Source organism: Hyalella azteca, unplaced genomic scaffold (assembly GCF_000764305.2).
Source record: "Hyalella azteca isolate HAZT.00-mixed unplaced genomic scaffold, Hazt_2.0.2 contig5433, whole genome shotgun sequence".
Classification (NCBI taxonomy): Eukaryota; Metazoa; Arthropoda; class Malacostraca; order Amphipoda; family Hyalellidae; genus Hyalella; species Hyalella azteca.
The window spans coordinates 45852-65696 of NW_025935623.1; the positions used below are offsets into that span (position 1 = coordinate 45852).

General features: G+C 42.4%; 1 protein-coding gene across 1 annotated transcript in view; it reads right to left on the minus strand.

The window, feature by feature from the left end:
- LOC108681038 (monocarboxylate transporter 2) overlaps window positions 1-13394 on the minus strand; it is a 35185-nt gene extending 21791 nt beyond the window's left edge. Inside the window, exon 1 of the mRNA XM_047880477.1 lies at window positions 11587-13394. Within this exon, the coding sequence (XP_047736433.1) occupies window positions 11587-13198 (1612 nt within the window). The 5' untranslated portion in view covers window positions 13199-13394. The remainder of the gene's footprint in view (window positions 1-11586) is intronic.
- Between the last annotated feature and the right edge of the window lie 6451 nt (window positions 13395-19845).

Below are 19845 nucleotides of genomic sequence, written 5' to 3' on the forward strand. Positions count from 1 at the left end.
GGTACCATAGCTCACTGTACCATAGCTCACGGTACCATAGCTCACGGTACCATAGCTCACGGTACCATAGCTCACTGTACCATAGCTCACGGTACCATAGCTCACGGTACCATAGCTCACGGTACCATCTGTCTCTTATACACATCTAGATGTGTATAAGAGACAGATGTTACACACGCCGCAGCTGTAATGTTGCACATGTTACACGCGCAGCAGCTGTAATGTTGCATATGTCGGCCAAAAAAAAAAACTGGAACAAAACGCGGCGCGGGCGGCGGTGACGCGGCGGAATGCGCGGCAGTTGCTGGTGCGCCTAAGTTGCTGATGCGCGCAAAGTCCTAAGTTGCTGGTGCGCCTAAGTTGCTGGTGCGCCTAAGTTGCTGGTGCGCCTAAGTTGCTGGTGCGCCTAAGTTGCTGGTGCGCCTAAGTTGCTGGTGCGCCGCTGGTGACGTGTTCTGTTCATGGAATTTTCAAGTTCGTCGCCAGCGCTCGGCATGCGGAGGCGGCTGTCTGTGTGGTCTGTGTGGTCTGTATGGTCTGTATGGTCTGTGTGGTCTGTATGGTCTGTGTTACGAGATCCTGTATGATCTGTTCGATTTGTGTTGTGATCTGCCTTGTGTAGCTGTGGCCCAACAATGTAAATACCGGCAATCGTGTAATTTCCAATTAATATCCAGCATAAAATGAGTAAATCTGCACTTAATATCGGGTAAATTCAAGGCCTCAAATTCGAGTTCATTTCATGCAATCTCAACTGCAATTTACCGACCCTTTTAATTCATGTATTATTCAAGTCACACCTATTGGAAAAAAGGCTATTAAGAGCAGGATTATAGACGGCAATGAATAAGACGTAATTCATATTCATTAAAACCGCCGAAGATTTACATGAGATTAAAATAATGCCCAAGCCTGCATTGTGAGGCGCGCAGCTCATAATTGTTCACTCACAAACCTGACCTCATAAACTGCATGTTTTATGAGAGGCAGAGTTGCTCTTATGAACTAATCAGAAAAAACGGGCGGCAGAATGTGCAACGGGGGCAATACCAGCCAGCCAATACCGGCCAGCCAATACCGGCCAGCCAATACCAGCCAGCCAATACCGGCCAGCCAATACCAGCCAGCCAATACTGCACAGCCAATACTAGCAAGTCAATACTGCCTAGCCAACACCGGCCAGTCAATACCGACCAGCCAATACCAGCCAGCCAATACCAGCCAGCCAATACTGCACAGCCAATACTGCACAGCCAATACTGCACAGTAAGTACCGGCAAGTCAATACTGCCCAGCCAATACTGCCTAGCCAATATTGGCCTGTCAATATTGACCAGCCAATGCCGCACAATAAATACTGGCCAGTTAATACTGGGCAGCCAATACCGGCAAATATAAAAGCATAAAAAATATAATAATTATACCAAAATCGAGATCCCATTAATTAGAATGATAATAATGATAATCATTAAAAAACGATAGCAATGAAAACAAGACATGTGCCGCTAGTAACATTGTTCACAAGCTTGTAGCACGCACTGACAACACCAGCACTAGTGATAACAGGAGTGTAACAGTGCAAGAGTGTAACAGTGCAAGAGTGTAACAGTGCAAGAGTGTAACAGTGCAAGAGTGTAACAGTGCAAGAGTGTAACAGTGCAAGAGTGAAACAGTGCAAGAGTGTAACAGTGCATGAGTGCAACAGGATCAACAGGTGCAACAGGAACAATAGTGCAACAGATGCAACAGGTGTAGCAGGTGTAGCAGGTGTAGGGGCAAAAAGAACTGTTAGGGGGGCTAGGTGGGGTTAGGGGATTAAGAGGAGGAGGGGGCAGCGAGGGGGTTTATGGCTTCCCGGGGGGCATAGCGACGCAGCTGTACGCTTACTGCAGCAGCTGTACGCTTACTGCAGCAGCTGTACGCTTACTGCAGTAATACTGCGCTAACACTGCAGTAACCCTGCGCTAACACTTCGGTAACCCTGCGCTAACACTGCAGTAACAATCACCCGTGACAGTTGAGTCTTAGCGCGACGCAATCATGCGTAACAAGGCCGAGATTGCGTCAAGATTGCCGCGGGACAAGCGATATTGCAACGTCCCTCGGGCGGCGCAATGATTTCGTTAGATGAGGGATGGCCGTTGGTTGGCCTCCCAAAATACGCCTATAGTTTTCATTCATAGCATAAATACATATAGCGTTCCTGTCATATAATTCAATCACTCGCCCCCACTTGGCTCTCCAAGACAAGCCTGTTGTCGTCGGGGTAAAAGACAACCAACAGACAACAAGACACATTCGCTGTTGTCTCTGTATCGTCTCGTTGTTGTCCCCTTGCTTTTCCTCTCTTTTGTCACCTGTTGTGCCACCTGTTGTTCCCTCTGCTTACATCTCATTTCCATTCAAACCCTAACAACCGAATCTTTCGAAAAAACCTCCCCTTAAATACATCTTTTCATTAATTCAAATAAAAGGGATCCTACTTATCAAAACCCTTTTCAAAAATTTTCCACTTAAAACCTTCTATCAAAACCCACTCTCGGATTCTTTCTAAAAATCATTCTTCACAAGTCTCTCACAGAATCTCCTCCACGAATTCCATTATTCAAACCTTCCTCTCCCAAAATCCCTATTAAATCGCCATCAGCGAAACATTATCTTTTCTCTTTCCATTTCCACTTTTCTCTTTCCATGCTTTCACTCATTCTCACCCATTATACCCTCTGACTCCATTATACCCTCTCACTCCATTCTACCCTCTCACCCATTCCACCCTCTCACCTCATTCTACACTCTCACTCCATTTTACCCTCTTACCTCATTCGACCCTCTCACTCCATTCTACCCTCTCACCCCATTCTACCCTCTCACTCCATTCTACCCTCTTACCTCATTCTACCCTCTTACTCCATTCTAGCCTCCTAATGCTATTTCTACAGGAAGTTCTTGCGTTGCCGGGCAATCTTGGGCCATTTATTGGGGTAAGTTTGCGGCCATTTGCCTTATGCATGCCATAATAATGCCGGCCTAATGGCCTGATATGCTAGCGCGCCACTGTGGCTATTAGTAGCGCCACTGTGGCTGTTAGTAGCGCCACTGTGGCTGTTAGTAGCGCCACTGTGGCTGTTAGTAGCGTCACTGTGGCTGTTAGTAGCACCACCGTGGCTGTTAGTAGCGCCACTGTGGCTGTTAGTAGCGTCACTGTGGCTGTTAGTAGCGCCACTGTGGCTGTTAGTAGCGTCACTGTGGCTGTTAGTAGCGCCACTGTGGCTATTAGTAGCGCCACTGTGACTGTTAGTAGCGCCACTGTGGCTGTTGGTAGCGCCACTGTGGCTGTTGGTAGCGCCACTGTGGCTGTTGGTAGCGCCACTCTTGCGGTTGGTAGCGCCACTGTGGCTGTTCGTAGCGCCACTATGCTGTTAGTAGCGCCACTGTGGCTGTAGCGCCACTGCGCTACTGCAGGAGAGTGGACATGGCCTAATAATTCATAAACATAATGCCACAACATAATCTGTGAACAAAATTCTTGTGGCCAAATCGTCTTACCCTTTTTTTCATAGCACAAAAAGAATTTTTGTACAGAATATCATTATTGACAGGAGTTGATCAAGAATTGTTCGATATACTCTTTTCAGAATAACTTGATACATATCACTAATTCATAGAACACTCGTAGTGCTGAAAGTTAAGGTTCTGAACACCATTTGTATAGCAGGTGACGGCAGTATCAATACTAAGGCATCATTATTATCACTATTCATCGTTAGTAAATTCATAATAAATGCTACGCATGATAACCGATGACTGAATAAATAACTTTGAACCGTCAGGGAAAAAGCTTGCACTCAGAGAGATACATAACAAATTTTTAACGCATTTTCTCATTGATGGAAAAAAACGCTATTGTGCTCGTCATGTCCGTCCGTGACATCACGGACGGACGAGAAAATGCGCTCTCTGTCACTCACTGCAGTGAGTACTGAGATACATTTTTAAATATCGATGAAGTTTTTATCCATGTGTATGTCATCCTGACCTAGTTTGGCTCGTCAAAAGGACGTATCAAAGCTACTTCTGCTACCTGCTGTTGTTGGACGTAAGAAACAGAGTCACAATTTGGACTAAAGATCTATTTATTTTTTTGATTGCGTGCTTCTGTCACGTGAATGAACATCCCTTCCGTTGACAGAGGACAGGTGGGTGACAGTAGTGTCGCTACCGTCAACAAACGGGGACTTTAGAGCCATGTTCTGAGCCGTAAAGTTGATTTTCAACTTCAACGCGAGGCCGAGCGACTGCCAAGCAAAACAGGAAGAAACGCACGATTTTCCAACATGGATTATTGCTCCAAATGCAACATGAACTATTGTGTCAACATGAACTATTGTGTCAACATGAACTATTGTGTCAACATGAACTATTGTGTCAACATGAACTATTGTGTCAACATAAACTATTGTGTCATCATGAACTAAGTCGCCACTGTACTAAAGTCGCCATCCAAAAGAGATCGCACTTCTCGTGAATGCAGTTCATTGAACAAACTCTAGCAACAATGCCTATGCTTCGATGCTTTCATTCACGACTAAAAACACACAAAAATATATTTAAACTCTATTTCAATGTATTTATTGCGCAAAAACATATTGTTATTGTTTACGTTAAGCCTCGCCGAAGTAATAAAAGTGCAAAATTTATTTCACTGATACTGATTTATCTTGAATTAAGTTTGGCATAAAATGCAAGTGCTTAGCTTATTATTGAGTTTTGACGATTCGCATGTGTTATGGCGATATGATTGGCTTTTTATTTTTTCAAAATATGTAAAATTTTATTGTATGTGCACTGCAGTGTAGGCTTGCAAGTAAATTATTTCTGGTTTCCGCATTAGAACGTTTTAAAGTGCGCACACATTTCCATATAATTAATGATCATATAATAATATTCAGAACATTTATAGGTAAGAAGACAGTCGTTATGCATAATAGCAGGTCATATAATTTTCCATAATGTTACAGACAAAAGGAGAGTGGGCGATATTATTTACGGACTGTTAATATTTGTGCGAGTTATAAATGGTTTTCGGGCATACGGCGACGATTGTTGTGTAAAAATATGAAATGTATACGCTTGTCTTATCAGATCTTCCTTAGTCGTAAGACCTACAGTAGTCGTAAGACCTGCGGCAGTCATAAAACGTCCATTAGTCGTAAGAACTAAGGCAGTCGGCCATAAGACCTAATACACGTTATTCTTAAAACCTACGGCAGTCGAAAGATACACGGTAGTCGCAAGACATACGGCAGTTGGAAGATACACGGTAGTCGCAAGACTTACGGCAGTCGTGAGATACACGATAGTCGCACGACCTAGGGCAGTCAGTCGTAAGATACACGACGTCATAACTTATCGTTTATCATCGATATTCGATGGCTCCAGTTTTTTAGGCCGCCGCCACCGCAATTCCTGGGCACCCCGCTGAGCCGCCAGCTGCTCCTATACGACCACTGACACCTCACACCAGTCCGCTGGACGGTGCTCAGAAGTTACATGTAGCCTCATGATCCTACGGTCGCCTCATGGTCCTACAGTTATCTCATGATCCTACGGTACGATTATCACTGATTAACGATCACCGTAGCACATACGATCTTCATGTTCCCGAAATGCAGTAGCTAGAATCGCGCGCTACGTCGGCAGTGAGAGTTGCATACCACATACAACGGAGATATTCACACACACAAAAAAAAAACACAACACAAAACCGCTGCTCGGCACAGCTGCAGGAGGTCAGGTTCGTGTACTCTTTATCTAACTTTCTAAGGAAGCTCAAGCACCGCTAGAAGGGGTCACGGAAAATGTGGGCAGGTCGCGTGTGGAGTGACATGCGCACCGCGGTCGCACACCCACACTCCACAGCTGCCACGGGCGCACTGACTCTCCAGGCAGCGGGATGAGCCAGTCAGTGGTGCTGAGTCAGTGGCGGCCGGGACCGCCCCGGGGCCACCAGCGTTATCGGAATGCCGCTGAAAAAAACACCTTTTGTGGTGAACATTAACCACTTTTATAAATTGTCATCGTGATATTTTACACTGAATATTTTTGGAACTTAGAAGGTATCATGTTAGCTGACACAATTTCTTCAAATAACCGTGACTTGTGAATGTTTTAACTGATTATTTGGTTATCAAATTAACCTGCGACATGATATATAATGGTCAACCCGACCACCACCGCCGGCGCCAGGTATTACCGTCAAAATATACTGAATTTTTCAGCCCAATGATGTTTTTTTTATTTTTTTTTCTGTGTTCGGCGTTGCCAGAACGGCCATCTTGTTTCCAGCATTTACAATGCAGATCTGATCGCAAAAGCGATATATTATTTTGGGTGAGATAACATAATTAAATTACCACAAAGTGAGAACAAAAATATACCACATACAACATAAGAAACATAATGGGCAGTTGTTACAATGGTTGATATAACGCGGTACAGTAGCTCACGGTACCGTAGCTCACAGTACCATAGCTCACGGTACCATAGCTCACGGTACCATAGCTCACGGTACCATAGCTCACGGTACCATAGCTCACGGTACCATCGCTCACGGTACCGAATATTATAGCAGAATTACGCAAGCTCCACATTTCAATGCCGCGAATAACCAGGAAATGTTTAATTAATTTCTACCAATGAATTTCTTTCAGAAAGTAAAGCCATTTTTCAATGGTCAAACCAACAAAATTGATCGTAATCAGCAAGGATCAATATCTTTCAATGGGGATGCAAATAATGGACGTTATTGGCCTAATGGGACGAATAATGGCACATCATTTGTTCTCAGGAGAGCCAATCAGTTATCAACTGAACGCCATGTTTGTCTTCAGTAGCGCCTGAATTGACTGACATATTGCCTACCTATAACAAAATTACGGTCGGCTTACCGCCGGCCATCACTTGGCTACCAACAAAACGTCTGTAATTTAAAGGGGCTGGTAATAAAGTTATCGTTAAAGTTATCGCAGTCGGAACAAGTGAGAAATATCGGCGCGTTGTCGGCGGACATTTAGTTTCCGAACGTTGCACTCGCCGTAAAAATCAGGGAATTCATATCATATTTCATTTAGTAATATTTCAATTACAAATAAATACAGCGGTTCGAAAAGATTCTCAGTACAGAACAATAAGACGCTAAACAAATAGGAAAAGCTGATATAGAAAAATTCAGATATAATGGAAGAGATATTTTTAGCGCATTTTCTCATTTATGGAAAAAATGCACTATTGTGCTCGCCATGTCCGTCCGTCCGTCTGTCTGTCTGTCCGTCTGTCCGTGACCTCAAGTTTTCGTCGACGAGAAAATGCGCTCTCTGTCACTCAATGCAGTGAGTACCGAGTTATATTTCTTCAAGTAACACTAGTGACGATATGGTGAATAGTGACGTTAAGTTGTGGCCCACGCACTTCAACAGCAATCAAGTCATTAGTCATTGCTTAGTGCAGTGCTAATTAACTGCATTAAAGTCACAATTCATTGCTTAGTGCAATGCCAATTCACTGCATTGAAGTCACAAGTCATTGCTTAGTACTGTGCTAATTCACTGCAATAAAGTCACAAATCATTGCTTGGAGCAATGCTAATTCACGGCATTAAAGTCACAAGTCATTGCTTAGTGCAGTGCTAATTCACTGCAATAAAGTCACAAGTCATTGCTTAGTGCTGTGCTAATTCACTGCATTAAAGTCACAAGTCCTTGCTTACTGCAGTGCTAATTCACTGCAATAAAGTCACAAGTCATTGCTTAGTGCAGTGCTAATTCGCTGCAATAAAGTCACAAGTCATTGCTTAGTGCAGTGCTAATTCCCTGCATTAAAGTCACAAGTCATTGCTTAGTGCAGTGCTAATTCCCTGCATTAAAGTCACAAGTCAGAAAAGAACTCTGTTCGCGTCACCTGTCTGACGCCAACAGACGGAATGACAGTAAACAGCAAGGCTCGGCAAGGAGCTCTACCAACAGACGAAACAAACAGTGGCTTGTCGTAAAACTGACGACCTGGCGGGTCTCACTAACACCCACAACAAATACTGACAGTTGCAGTAAACATTTCACTTGCAAGAAGCTTCACCAGCAGTAACAACCATCAGCACCAGCACTAACATCAAGCACCAGCACTGGCATCAAGCACCAGCACTGGCATCAAGAACCAACACTGGCATCAAGCACCAGCACTGGCATCAGGCACCAGCACTGGCATCAAGCACCAGCACTGGCATCAAGCACCAGCACTGGCATCAAACACTCGAGCTTGTAGCTTTTATCTGTAGAGGAAAATCTACAGTTGTTTATTTCCACAATTTAAGAAGAAAGTAGTTTGTGAAACCCATTCTTTGTCTGGTTATCAATCAATCCTGTATTAGACATCAAATTCCACCAACCTGTATTATGCATGTGTTTATGTGTTGTAAGATTAGCGTCGCGATATACAGGGGCGTTTAAGGCGAGTATCCGAGATCTGTTACCGAGACCTGACATATTATTTACGTTGGTCAAATCATAATAAATTTATGCTATTTCGAGGAATCGCGGATGTTCTGTAGGTGCGGATGTGGAAGTGTTAGATTATTCTCCTTTTCACTTTCATTCGTGTGAATAACGGTTGATCAAACATATAATAGTGAACTTCCGCTATATCCAATGATAAATTTTAAAATTCATGACTTTTTAATTATTTTTTGGGATACTTATTACTCTGTTAATAACAGTGGAAAGATTACGGTCTACAGAGAACGTAAAAACACTTTTGGCTGCGTAGCATGGTAAGTAATTCGACTTCATTTTACTCGAGCCATCTTAGCGCGACGAGTGTTTTATCTAATAACAGAGGCACTAATTTTAGATGTAGTTTTTGAGGTAACTACCCTCATTAATTCTTAAGAATTTGCGAGTTGGGCAGTACTTTGTCCAGCGGCAGCAAAGAGAAAACTTAGAGCATAGATAACACTTAGATTATATAACTTCTCGTGAAAGAAAAGAAAACACCAAATAATGTTTACTCATGTTTTCAGTCTATTTGCCGACTTTTTAAGCTTAGCTTCTCAATATTTTTCTCGGTTGCTGTTGAAAGTTAATTGTAAAACAAATAAGCCTTTGATCTTTTACTGCTCCGCAGAGAAGATCGCTGAGGATATTAAATGTCGCCGGTGAGGCCAGCGGCGTCTTGCTGAATATCTGGCGCGTGGATAATGGATTAATGTGGGCATCAAGCTGTCGTCGACACTCACGAACGCCTCGGCACAAGGCGTTCGTGAGTGAGGCCAGACTCACTTCGTGACTCACAAGTGAGTTCCGCGACTTGCATTTTGAAGCGATTCAAGAGAGCAAACATGGCGAAGTCTTGATGACAAATGCCCTGACGACAATCGCCGCCATCTTGAGCTCAACGCATGACAACCTTCCAGTAAATCCTGCGAGCTGTTAAGATGTCTTCAACCTTTGATTTAGGGGCGTCCGACACAGCGGAAAATTGGGCGGCTTATCCTCGACCTTTGCGTCGTACATAACCCGCCCATGATATCAGCAGAGCCGGACGGACGCAGGTTGACGGCCGTGACGCGGCCCTGAGATTCACGGCCTAACTTTCTCGCCGTTTTCAAACTGGCCGCCATCTTGTTCTCATTTCACTAATCGCGAAAGTAGTCACAACAACAAAAATAAAATTCCATCTATAACAACCACAAATATTTTATGTGTACTAGTTCTACAAGAAACTGAGGTACCATAGCTTCTTCTATATTGTGATGGACAGCCGAGATCTCTGTAAATGGGATCATTACTGTGATTAATGATCTTTCTTTCACTGATGATCAGGGCGCGAATTTTCAGTTAGAATGCAAGCAGGTTTTGAGCTTATTGACAGACAAATGATTAGTGAAATGACAGCAACCATTAACACATTGAAAATAAATTATTGGAAATAAATCGTAATCGTTAGAAAAACTTTACCTTACAATCAACGCCGCCTTGCGCAGTATTGAGCACGGTAGTAATTTTGACAAAGACCCATGGGAGACACCGTCGTTTTATTACCACTTCCGACCACCATAAAAGCAAGGCGATAACACCACACTTGCTTTCTCTGCTAATTTATTCTAATAAACTCTGTCAACGCGAAGAATATCGTGAAAACAACCAGGAAATTGAGTGTTTACGTGGGAAAATTATTACTTGAAATTTACGCCTCTGTCGAGAGTTAGCTAGTATCACAGTATCACTCACGTACTAATCAATGGCTAAGGATATTAAGCATGCGGACAGTAGGCTTTAACATATTAATTAAAGACTGGGGCAATTAGGCTTTGCCGTGATTCACGTACGAATTAAAAACTAATAATATTAGGCTGGCGACTATTAACGTGCTAATTAATAGCTAAGGTTATCGGGCTTGCGGGCAGCCACGAACCTAACAAAAAATAAATATTAGGCCAAGAGGCAACTATAAGGTCATATAACTTATTATCAACAAAAAAGAGTGACTGACAAAAAGTTGTATTCTATATTGATTCATTTTGACGTAGTTTCTAGTAAAGCAATTTATGGGGAGAATTCGAAATTTATTTGGAAAAATTAATTTACCACGATGGAGAATACAGTTTTGAAATTCTTGATTTAATTCGGCAAATTATAATTACACGCATGTACAATTGATACTCGAGTATTACAATTTTTATAATAATAAATTATGGAATGAAAAAACTGGGTGATTATTCTTTACTTTTTGATGATTTTAGAGGCATAAAAATCTGTGTGACTGCTGTTAGTTTTTGGTTATAATACTTGACTCTGCTCTGTGAATTGGGATCAATCATTAATCTCGTAAAATAAATTGACGTGTGAATTCGGCATCACATTATAAGAAACGTTTGGAATCAATATTTTATAAGATTTTCTTGATTCACATTAACGCTATTTTTCTGAAAAATGTAATGCGTTGTTCCGATTTAGTTCATTAACAGCATATCAGATGTGATAAAGTAGTTTCCCTTCAAAATTATTTTCTATGAAGAAATTTGTTCGGAGAATAGAAAACGGATTTTTAGCATAAACAACTGAATTGAGAGCATATGCGACAAATTGCAACAAGACACTAGTTAATAGTTATTACTTACTTGCATATACATATTTTTGTGCAGAGGCTTATTAACAAAAAGTATCGACATTGCCGAGACCTAAAAAATATATGATTCATAAGATTAAACTAAAAAATATCAACTAAAATTGATTACACTTTATACACATTCGCTCACCCGTGAGGCTGCAAGGTACGCCTGCACAACAATATTTTACGTTTCTTTGGGAGGCTAAAATATTATTAATCAAGAAAGTGATTCACTAAGATATTCAAATAGATCATAACTATATTTAGTCAATAACATAAACCTACATCCCAAAAACATGAACAAAATTATTGGCTTTCGGCTTGGTTACCGGCTTTATTTTACCTCTGCCAATGTTCAGGAGTGGCAAAAACTGAAATCAAATGAAGCAAAAAATGCATAATTATTTGCAAATTATTTCCACTCACCAGCAGTTGGCGTTTGAATGTGGAACTTGGTTGCCAGAGGCACGAGCCACGCTCCGTACGAAGTGTGCAGTCCGTGGGTGAGAAGTGCCGTCATGGTGGCCATACCTAGCACCAGCCACCCCCAACCTCCTTCAGGATAGTAGTGGCGTAGTAAGGTACTCCATGAACACCGCCTCCCTCCAGTGGGAAGAGCTCTACCCCACACAGCAGACGTGGCAGGTAGGGAGAGTGAGCGGTAGAGGCGTTCCTGAGGCCGCCGGAGAGGACAGGAGGGATCACCGCAACCCCTCCTCAGCAGCGGTGGATATTTGTTCTGAGCTGCGTGGTAGTGATGAGTTGGTGAGGACTTGTTTGTGTTCAGTTCAGGATATGATGTTTCTGAGGAAGGTTTTACGCTGTGGGATGCTTCGGGGGCGTCGAAACTCCGGGATGGGAAGCCTGATAGTCTCCCTGGGGTGGAGTTTCTGAGGTGAGGGGAGCATTCCTTTTTCCGAGATTTTGAGGTTGGAGAACATCCCCCAGAGGGAGATCTTAAGGTGGAAGGAAATCCTCCAGAGGGAGATCTTAAAGTGGAAGAACATCCCCCAGAAGGAGATCTTAAGGTAGAAGGATATCTTGCGTTTGGGGAAAATCTTGCGGTGTGACAAGTCTCAGAGTCAGAGAACGCGATGCACGAAGAACGACGAGCTTCCGGAAGACTTCCTAAGTCGTAAAATTTGGTTGAAATTAATGACAGTGACCGAGAATTGTAGGCTGGAGTATCCTGACTAGCACGTCCTTCTGTACAAGGAGGTCCAGCGCCCCCAGTTTGTGTAACATTAACCCATTGGAACTCCTGCATTACATCGCCCAATTTCTTGTTGGCCTCTTGACGAGGAGGCGGCACGTCAAACGTGGGGGACGTCAGGTCCTTGTTGACCGAGACGCTGGTGCTGAGTGACGTGTTCGACGTCATGGACGACGTTGAGTTCAGAGGCGTTATCAACCTCTCCGAGGCTGAGTTCGGGAGGGTTGTCAATCCCTCAGCTGTTGAGTTCAGGGTCATTTTCAAACTTTTCGTGGCATGTGTATCAGGATTCACGATGGTAGGACTGCAATGTCCGTCGAACGCACGCGTGGTATGAACATCACCTCCCGAAGTAAAATCTGTAGCACCGTTAGCTGTTGAACGGTCGGCGTTTGATGTCCGTAGATCCGACGTTGGGTTCTGTTGATGATCTATTGTTTTCATCTGATCGAATGTCAGACTTAGTTCATCGGCTGTTGAATTCTTTCGATCAAAAGCAAGATCGATTTCATTAGCATTGGGATTCTTTTGATCGACAGCTGGACTCTTCTGATCGACAGCTGAATTCTTCTGATGGGCAGTTGAACTTCGCTGAACAACATTTGAACTTTGAAGTCCAATACCATCAGTTTTCCCAATTGAAACAGAGATTTTATCATCTGAAAATACATTATCAACTTTTCGCCTGCTATTGGCCGCCGTTTGACGGCTAGTGTCCGAGGACGATTGTCCATCATCCGCCTGATGGTCACTGGCCACAGTCTGATAATCAGTCACATAACTATGATCGTCAGGACCTTCACCCGCCACTTTTGGTTCGGCCATGTTCGCTTAAATAAGTGGCCGGCCTTTGGGCGCCTGTAATTTTCTTGAAAAAGAAAAACGTATAAACGAGAAGGTGGGAAGAGGAGTGAGAAAGGATGAGAGAAAAGAGGTTGGGTTAGGAATAAAGAATTGGAATAAAGGTGTAAATGGGGGGGGGAGGTATGTGAGAGGTCTAGTTATAGTTATTGAATGAGGAGACAAGGGCTATGAAGAAAGTACGGGACGAATAGGTATGACAAGTAGGAGGGGGGGGGGAAGGAGTGAGAGAAAGTAGGATTAGTGATGGGGAATAAGGATTATGAAGGGAGGAATAGGATGAGGACATAAGGGTTAGGGATCAAGAAAGGTGGTTTAGGATTGGGGGGATTAGGATGCGAGAGAAGTAGAAAGGTGAGTGACTTAACACAAGGCGATATTACGCCCGATAATCGCTTTTCAAGAAAAAGTATTTCCAGTTCTGATTAATTGTTAAAACGTTTTTACTTCTCCTTCACTAAACATTTGGCTGATATTCCTTATAATCCAGCATTCATCTATCGTTTCACCTACACCGCATGATCACAATATAACTGCAATGAATAATTGCAGTGTATGAATACCCTGTATTACAGCACTATATGATTATTCCGTATGATTGCATTGCTGATGTCCACTATATTATTTCACTGAATAATCACACAGAATAGTTGCAACGAATAATCGAACTGAATTATTTCACTGTGTAACAACACTGAATTATTGCACTGTATAATCACACTATATTATTGCACGGTTATTGGTATTGTTTATGAGTGCAGATATATATTTATGCATATATATGCAGATAAAACTCACAGCTCGGTCATTAATGTTCGTCCGACCTCACTTTCTCTGCACAAATTTTTCATGTCCTAAATTTATTAGCGTCTGCAAAAAAAATCAACATAAATAAAAGTAAAAATATAGTTAAATTTACACATTCATCACTGCAACGATTTTCTTAACTTGAAAATTTTACAATTCAATAGCTCTGAATTACCAATAAATAATATAAGGAAAAAAATTGCTGTACTTCTCAATTACAAATTAATTGTGAAAATACGAAAACCACCGAACATGGCCGGCCCGTTTACGACCAATACAGTCGATTTGATCGCAATCCTCGAGCGATATTCTGAATACCAGCTAGGTGCAATTGCTGGCTTTATAAGCGGCCACTGATGGCCACCGATAATCCTGCCGTGAATTACAACTAGATTGCCATGCGCTCACCGACCTCATCGCGGTAACCGCGCCCCGGAGAGCCATACCGAGCGATGAGCGGCGGTGAAGTGTTCGCTTTTTGTTTGTTGGTTTAAACTGAGTAGAATATTCTGCTGCAGCCTTGCAACTACGCATCAAAACTAAGCCAATTCGACGGAGTTGAGTTCAGGGCTGAATATACAAATAAGACGAAGAAATTTGTATCCAAATTCATGCAAAATAACACAGCTGTTCAACAGCGTGTTCAACCTCTCAGTTGTTCAACCTCTCAGAGATGAGGCCACGGCAGAGATGAGGACACGGCAGAGATGAGGACACGGCAGAGATGAGGACACGGCAGAGATGAGGACACGGCAGAGACGAGGCCACGTCAGAGACGAGGCCACGGCAGAGATGAGGCCAAGGCAGAGACAAAGTAATAAATGAATGGGATTGGTTTAGCGCAACTTTTAGAGCCTGTCGCGCCAGACGTAAAACTTTATCGCGAAACACCGATCGTTAAAATCTGTTCTCCGCCGGAGATTGATTTTGGGGACCAAGAGATGCAGGGTGGGTAAAGCATATTTTAAATAATGTTACTATATAATAACGTTGAATAATGTGTATTTCAAATATTTACTAGCAATCACAGTCATGTTACTTAGTTAATCAAAGTCTTGGCTCAGTCGTCAAAAGTTTCAAATATTTTAGATCTTAAAGTTACGGGTCATGGAACGTATCGAATTATTCAGGCTTTCATAACTTTAAATAATGATGAAATTTTCGAAACAAATTTCGAGGTTTACAACGCAGCGAAATTTATTGACATACAGAGGCAGCGTCTGGCGATCATAGGGCGCGTCGTGAGCGATTGCATGGTCGTTATAGTAACAATCATCATGTAATGATGTAATATCATCATGTGATGATGTAATATCATCATCATCATCATCATCATGTAATGATGTAATATCATCATCACGTAATGATGTAATGTCATCATCATGTAATGATGTAATATCATCATCATGTAATAATCATGCTCATACGCTCATAAATAAATGATTCCGTCACCATGGCAGGGCTTGCGCAACCATTACAAAATTCCGTCAATTAATATTATTAAAATGAAATTAAAATTAATAGCAAATAATATTATTATAATAATAAAATAACTTGTATGTATTAAATAAGTGAGAAAATTCCAGCCGCGCCAGGAGCTTCATTCTTGGATGCGCTGCGCCAGCCCAACGAATTCCGAAAAAATTTCCGGGCAAAGATGATTCCTGGAATTCTTGGAATTATAAGGAATGTCACTACACTGTGGTGCCGCCACTACACTGTGGTGCCGTCACTACACGGTGGTGCCGTCACTACACTGTGGTGCCGTCACTACACTGTGGTGCCGTCACTACACTGTGGTGACGCCACTACACTGTGGTGCCGCCACTACACTGTGGTGCCGCCACTACACTGTGGTACCGCCACTACATTGTGGTGCCGTCACTACACTGTGGTGCTAGCTGCCACTACACTGTGGTGCCGTCACTACACTGTGGTGCCGTCACTACACTGTGGTGCCGCCACTACACTGTGGTGCCGCCACTACACTGTGGTGCCATCACTACACTGTGTTTCCGTCACTATACTACACTGTGGTGCCATTCTGTATTAAATAATCTGTGATTGAATATTGGCAACGTGGCGAATGCCCAATTACAGCCCTCGAACATGGCAAATAACCGACCATTTAATCCAAGATGGCGAATAACCGATCATCAATACAATAATAGATCATTTCATCATAGATGGCGAATAACCGATCATCAATGCAACGTGGCGAATAATCGATCATTTCCTCAAAGATGGCGAACAACCGATCATTTCTCCACCCCCCCCCCCAAGATGGCGAATAACTGATCATCAATGCAACATGGCGAACAATCGATCATTTTTCCAAGATGGCGAATAACCGATCATCAATGCAACGTGGCGAACAACCGATCATTTCCTCCAAGATGGCGAATAACCGATCATCAATGCAACGTGGCGAACAATCGATCATTTCATCCAAGGTGGTGAATAACCGATCGTCAATGCAACATGACGAACAATCAATCATTTCATCTTAGGTAGCAGACAAGCGATCAGATCAGACCAGCGCTCTGTGGACATGCAATTGGCATTGTGTCGTGTCTTCGTCGTGTTTTTTTCTCATTTATGATCATTTCAAACTTTTTACAAGTTTACAAAATCTCTGAAATATTTCTTCAGAGATATTCATAGCTTGTTACTAGGAGGACCCGAAACTTTTTATTAAGAAACTCGTATTGGCAGAACATTGACCTCTTCCTGGCCACGGTCTTCTTCTGGGTTAATATTATTAATATTATTAATATTATTAATATTATTAATATTATTAATATTATTAATATTATTAATATTATTAATATTACATCCAATTATCACACCATCATTGACGGCCAATCATTCAATTGTCATGCCTTCATTGACGGCCAATCATCCAATTGACATGCCTTCATTGACAGCCAATCATCCAATTGACATGCCCTCATTGACGGCCAATCATCCAGTTGTCATGCCTTCATGAGCGGCCAATCATCCAATTATCATGCCTTCATGGCCGGCCAATCATTCAATTGTCATGCCTTCATGGTAGGCCAATCATTCAATTGTCATGCCCTCATTGACGGCCAATCATTCAATTGTCATGCCCTCATTGACGGCCAATCATCCAATTGACATGCCTTCATTGGCGGCCAATCATTCAATTGTCATGCCTTCATTGGCGGCCAATCATTCAATTGACATGCCTTCATTGGCGGCCAACCGTCCAATTTTAAGAAACAAACATAATTCGCTGGTATAACTTTACCCTGCGTTCAACTGCCATCAAGTTTATGCCAAATATTTATCTAAATCTTCAAACATTTTACTGCTGCCTGAGGAACTCCTTGCGTCCTTAGCCGCGTAGAATAAAAAATATATAAATTTAATTTTAACGACCGCTTCACCTGCCACTTCATGTTTACTTCGTGAATGTTCAAAGCAAACGCAAATGTCGGAATTTGGAAAAGCTATCAGAACTGCGCTACCTAGACCATACCATTATCAAGGTCTAAACTATACCATTATCAAGGTCTAGACCATACAATTACCAAGATCTAGACTATACTAGTATGGTCTAGACCATACAATTACCAAGATCTAGACTATACTATTACCAAAGCCTAGACCACACCACCATCAAGGTCTAAGCTATACCATTACCAAGGTCTAGACCATACCATTACCACAGAGTAGACCATACCATTACCAAGGTCTAGACCATACCATTACCAAGGTCTAGACCATACCATTAACTAGGTCTAGACCATGCCATTACCAAGGTCTAGACCATACCATTACCTAGGTCTAGACCATACCATTAACATGGTCTAGTCCATACCATCACCAAGGTCTAGACCATACCATTTACATGGTCTAGACCATCCCGTTACCCTAACGCACGAATTTTTCTCTGTGTACGTCTTGTTCACACAATGTGACGTGGCAAAGTTTGTGTGGACGCGGTTGTTCACACAATGTGACGTGGCAAAGTTTGTGTGGACGGGGTTGTTCACACAGCGCTTGTTGACGTCTGAGTGGCAGCTGTGTACACCTGGTAAACAATTATGGCTTGCAAGCAAACACAGCCCGGCAATGGGACGGCGATGTGTGAAATGTATCAATTCATATGGATACATCAACACAGTTGCGTAAATTTGGCCTACTTAATTGAATTTTTTCTTTGATTTCAAATGTCTGATCAATCTGCATTGATAAGATAATTTTCACTAAATGATTGGCTTGTAAATGCGCATGTGCCAAATATCAGTTGGCTGTTTCCTCAACGCGCCTATCTCTTTAGTCTAATCATGCCATTATCATGGTTTAGGCTAGACCATTGTTATGCAGTATACACAAAAAAATTTTACTGAAAAAATCATGGATGACAGTGTGCAAAAAAACTCTGCGGGTTTTGCACCGAACATTTAAGTTACTTGCAGGTACAGTTTAGTATCTTCGTACGCTGCACTATTTTTTATGGGAATATAACTGGCAGTTATTTTCTTTCTGGAGCATAAGCATAATAACTTTCGGTGATGTGAAATATTAAATGTTAAGGTAATATGGTAAACAAGTTATAATAGTATTTACGCAAGTAAATAAGTGAGAAAATGTCAAGTATATTAATGAGACAAATAACTTGAAATATGTCCGGCACCTGACGTAATATTTGACGTGTTTCTTACGGCTCTAGTGCAGCTAACTGGGGGGCGGCGTGTCACCTATTAAATATATGCGCCCCCTACCCCACCCGCGTCTGCCCCCTAATCCCCCCCCCCTCAAGTATGGCGACTTTAATGGAGCGTCGCCGCTGTCGTTAACGAATGGACGAGACGCGAGCAGACTGATGGTCTGTACAGACCAGAGGAGGGCAGACTGATGGTCTGTACAGAGCAGAGGAGGGAGCAGACTGATGATCTGTACAGACGAGAGGGGGAGCAGACTTTTGGTCTGTACAGACCAGAGTATGGAGCCGACTGTTGGTCTGTACAGACCAGAGGAAGGTCAAACTAATGGTCTGTACAGACCAGAAGGTGGCAGACTGATGTACTGTACAGACCAGGAGAGCACAGACTGATGGTCTGTACAGACACCGCTTCTCCCCCTGCATGTGTTTGAGGCAGTGAAGGTATCGGCAGTCCGTGGGCAGGATTGTTGGTGGCTGAAGGCTCGCTGCAAGATTGATGAGCGCCGATTGCCTTTCACCGCTCCGTGCAAATATATTGCCGAACTATCGCCGGTTATTAACCGGTCATTGGCTGGCCAGCCATAAATCGCCCATGATTCCATCGCGGGGTTGCGATTGATGAAGCCTCGTCCGGCGGAGTAAACTCCTTCGCTCTGATTTATGGCTGCAGCGGCCTTATGTTGAATACATCATCGCCACGCTTCATATGAATTATATAATTAAAAACATATATTATGTATTATCTTATTCCAGAATAAATCACATATTTTATTAGTTTTTTATTGCGATATATACTAAACATTATATCATTGATATATGCATCAAATCTGAAATATATATAACTATATCGCAGCCGGTCAACGCAAAACTCGTAACGTCCCAAGCCATTATTCACTATATTATAATTTTCACTAAATCACAATCAAGATCAGATACGACAATTCAATGCGTTCACATGTAAATTTAACATATATTAAACAATAATCATATGCATATTATTCTAACTAAATTTTCCTCCAAATGCGAGGATAATTACTAGACTGAAAGAAAATTTGCAATCTTGCCCGCTTGCAGCACGACAAAACTTGACATGTTCTCAAATGACGCA